The sequence below is a fragment of the Juglans microcarpa x Juglans regia genome, chromosome 3D, assembly GCF_004785595.1.
Source record: "Juglans microcarpa x Juglans regia isolate MS1-56 chromosome 3D, Jm3101_v1.0, whole genome shotgun sequence".
In the NCBI taxonomy this organism is placed as follows: domain Eukaryota; kingdom Viridiplantae; phylum Streptophyta; class Magnoliopsida; order Fagales; family Juglandaceae; genus Juglans; species Juglans microcarpa x Juglans regia.
Window position 1 is genome coordinate 37,748,574 of NC_054598.1, and position 4,251 is coordinate 37,752,824.

A 4,251-nucleotide genomic window follows, 5' to 3' on the forward strand; every position below is an offset into this window, starting at 1 on the left:
TAGCATATCTCCGAAGCTCAGTCCGACCACTACAATAGTTCGACATATATTAGATACACAACTGATGAAGGTAGCATTGTTCTTAGTTGACACAGGCCACTGCTACCCACCCCCTTTGACTCCAGTGTGTTGCTTCAGAACGCTTGTGTAAAACCTTCCTCTAGAACAGAAGCATAATAGACCCCACAGACGTTTGCAAAAAGAATTACAGGTCGGAAAAGAAACAGTAGCAAAACATATGTCCATGTCTTCTCATCGTTGTAATAGAAAGAGATTGTAGTTATTAAAAAACATATTACATGCATATTCAGAGAAAAGCATGTACACCAATCTAGCCAAGTTCCACATACAGACTGAAGACACCAAGCAAAACATGAATAGCTCCCCAATCAATTGCAGAGAAACAACCATGCAAGACTGTAACTATAAAAAATAGTCCTAGTATGCATAGCAGAAAAAACCAGTCACGACAAATGAGAAAAAAAGCAAAATTTCATTTTCGAAAGAGCGTTACAGGGCCAACATGCCGGTCATTTATCTGTCAACAAAAACTAAAACTCCTAATTCTTTCTTCCTAATCATTTATCTCCATACTTGAGGAGAACCTTCCCAAAGTTTCTACCATATCAATGGTTCTAGCAAACCAACGACTTCCCACCAATACAAATAATCACTAATTACTCTTTTCCCCAATTTGTCTCAAAGCAATGAATTTTCAATACTCATTATTCCTAAATATAAATGAAGTTAAACAGTGATCATAGAATCACTTGAGCTTATTCTTGACCGTGACGCCGAGCTCCCCGGCCACAATCACCGTTGTGGCCATGTCAAGGAACATCCCGTGCTCCACAACACCAGCTAGCCTCAAAATCTCATCGCTCGCGGCCTTCAAATCCCCAATATCCTTCTTAAAATACAAATCCACAATGTAATTCCTATTATCTGTCACAAAGGGTTCTCCGTTTTCGACGGAAGTCCTGAGCTGGGCAACGCAACCCGAGTCCTCAAACAGGGTCTGCAGCCTCTGCGCGGTGAACTTCCAACAAAAGGGTACTATCTCGACCGGCATGGCGAGCCCACTAGCACCCAGATGCTTAACGAGCTTGGACTCATCCACAATGACGACGAACTTCCGGCAAGAGCTCTCCACCATTTTCTCGCGGAGGAGGGACCCACCTCGGCCCTTGACGAGGTTAAGGAAGGGGTCGACCTCGTCGGCGCCGTCGATGGCGAGGTCGACGACAGGATGCGCGTCGAGATCAGATAGAGGGATGCCGAGGGAAACGGCTTGGTCGTGGGTTTTCTTCGACGTGGGGATGCCGACGATACTGTGGAGCTTGCCTTGGCGCAATAGCTCAGCAATGCGGTCTACTGCGTGCTTGGCAGTGGAGCCGGTGCCGAGTCCGAGGACCATGCCGGACTCCACGTACTCCACGGCCTTGTATGCGGCAATCTTCTTGAGCTCGTCCTGGGTCAGAATGACCGGAGAGAGTGTAGCAGATGATGGAGAAGAAGGGACGGGAATCCCCGTCTCCATGGCAGACTTCTCTGAACCAATAAAATGGGGATAAGGGATGGCCATCTCCTAAAATCTGGGATTGCGATTTTAGTCTATTCAAGTGGCTATTTGTACGTTCATTGTGATGTAGGGTTCTGATGTACGAAGAAAACCCAGTAACTTGAATGAGTTAAAGAAGACTTTTATCGGCAACAAAACAAAAGCCCAAAACAAATTGGAGACGAATAGTCGAATACCTGAAGAGATATGGGTTATCCCGGAATGTGTGGTGAAGAGAATGAGGACAGGACGAGAGAGAAAGAGAGGAGGCTCGGACACTTGAGGCTTGTGCGGTTCTCTTTATAAGGGAAAAAAACTGAAGGTGGGATGGATGGTGCAGGGAAGATGACGGAGCAAATCAGGGGAAAAGATTTCGAATTTATATGTATTACATTGAATGAATAGATACGAAAGATAGACAGAACTTTGGCGTATTTCACGCGGCGGGGGAAAAAGACTCCCCGAAGAAGCATGACTCCTGGATCCATACCCCTTCAAGCATGTTTTGATTCTTTTGAACAAAAATAAAGTTTCGATTTACGTTGATTCACATTTGAATTGTTCAAAAATTAAACTAATTTCATTGTATTTCTATTAATTAAAAATCACAAAAAAAATTATAAAACATCATATAAATCGACTTGTCTTGACAAGGTATATTAAAATAACGTAAACTTGTAAAATAATTTTTATAATTCTTTAATAGAATACTTTCTTTTCCATTCATTTTTTTTTTTATTCTAGAGATCTTTTATATGACGGATTGTTAATTGGTTAATATATTAATTAGCAAAAAACATTATTTTCTATCTATATATATATAGTTAATGATGGGAATTATTAACTGTTAATGCTATTTAGCAACAAAAAATAAGCTCTGTCACTAAATATCGAAGGCCGATATTACTACAACTATATTTGTATTAGATAAGCTGACAAAATAATTATGCGAAAAATAACCACATATTAACTGGAAGGTATAAAAAATAGCCAATATTAGAGCAGCATGCACAAGATGGCACCACTACCACAAAGCCACAGGATCATCAGAGCTCAACTGCCCACGACAATGTCAATGGACCTGATCTGCATCCTCAGTCAGCACCAAGTGCACCTACTGCTTGTGTAAATGTTGCTGTCAATTTACTAGAAAGTCCATTCTTTAGATAAATTGTAATGTACTTTTATGTATTTTCAGAGTTTGTTACACAGCTGTACAGATTCCTTTATTCCTTAGTTTGTTAGAGCTGTTTTTCCTTTTCTGTACATAAAGGCAGCTGCACCTTGTATATGTGATCACGAATTAATGAAATGAGGCAACACTTTCAGTAGATTCTATATTCTGCTGCTTCTTCTTTTTATTCCTTTTTTGTTATTCTTACATGGTATCAAGAGCCTCAGGTTGAGAATTTTTTTTTTTTCTTCCATGGCTGCTGAAAAACCCAAATCCCCCTTTCTCGACTTCAACAATATTCTCAACCCCTACAGATTGGACAATGGAGATAACCCTTCCCTTCCCTTGATCCCTGACCTTCTCACTGCAGAAAACTATACCACTTGGTCCAGAGCCATGTGCAGGGCTCTTTGTGCCAAGAACAAGCTTGGGTTTATCAATAGCACCTTGCTTAAACCCACAGCTACCACTAACCCTCTTCATGATGCTTGGGAACGCTGCAATGATTTAGTGGTTTCCTGGCTCCACAACTCAATCAACCCAACCCTCAAATCCAACATTGCCTTAGTGGATAATGCACAACAGATATGGGATGAGCTAAAAGATCGTTTCACCCAACAGAATGGTCATCGAAACTTTCAGCTCAAAAGGGCCTTGGCAGGTTTGCAACAAGAGAATGATCCTATTCATGTCTACTTTGGTAAGCTTAAAACCTTATGGGATGAACTTACCATGTATGACCCTTTGCCTAATTGTACATGTGGTAAACTTGATGTTTTACTTAACAGATATCAAAGGGATTGTGTTATACAATTCCTCATGGGTCTCAATGACTCCTACAATGCTACCCGTGACCAAATAATGCTCTTGGACCCTTTACCTCCCATTAATAAAATTTTCTCCATGATCCAGCAGCAAGAAATGCAGCATCTCATGCTGTCTGGGCTCCCCTCTCCTGACTCAATGGCTCTTGCTGTCAAACAATCCTATACCTCACACAAACCCTTTTCCAAATCACCTCAACCATCAAAGCGTGATAGGTCATTTTGCACTCACTGCAAAATTCAAGGCCATGCTCTAGACACCTGCTTCAAAGCAGGAAATGCCCAACCCCCAACTTGCTCACACTGTCATATGACAGGATACATAGCAGATAAATGCTATAAATTACATGGCTACCCACCAGGGCACAAGTTGCATGGAAAGGGTAAGCCACTTGGTTTCTCTTCTGCCAATATGACTTTACTCGAGCAAGAGGACTCCTCAGATGCCAACTTAACTTTTACTAAGGACCAATATCTACAGCTTCTATCTCTATTGCAGTCAAAGGAAGTTCTCATTGCTAATCACTCAGTCAACAATGTCCAGGCAGATTGTAATCATCCTCCCACCATGAATGGTACTATTTTGTGTCTTACTTCTTTCACTCCAACACTTCACTACTCCACACAATCACCTTGGATCATTGACACTGGTGCTACAGATCCTATGGTCTGTAGCACCTCATTTTTTTCAA

General features: G+C 41.4%; 1 protein-coding gene across 1 annotated transcript; it reads right to left on the reverse strand.

Moving 5' to 3' along the window:
* Positions 1–474: 474 nt before the first annotated feature.
* On the reverse strand, positions 475–2,105 carry LOC121253837 (probable ribose-5-phosphate isomerase 2). Its single transcript, XM_041153755.1, has one exon. The coding sequence runs from the start codon at positions 1,583–1,585 to the stop codon at positions 767–769; it is 819 nt and encodes a 272-aa protein (XP_041009689.1). The 5' UTR covers positions 1,586–2,105; the 3' UTR covers positions 475–766.
* Between the last annotated feature and the right edge of the window lie 2,146 nt (positions 2,106–4,251).

Excerpts from the sequence above, each read along its gene's own strand:
- LOC121253837 (XM_041153755.1), bottom strand. The coding sequence starts at position 1,585 with ATGGCCATCCCTTATCCCCATTTTATTGGTTCAGAGAAGTCTGCCATG.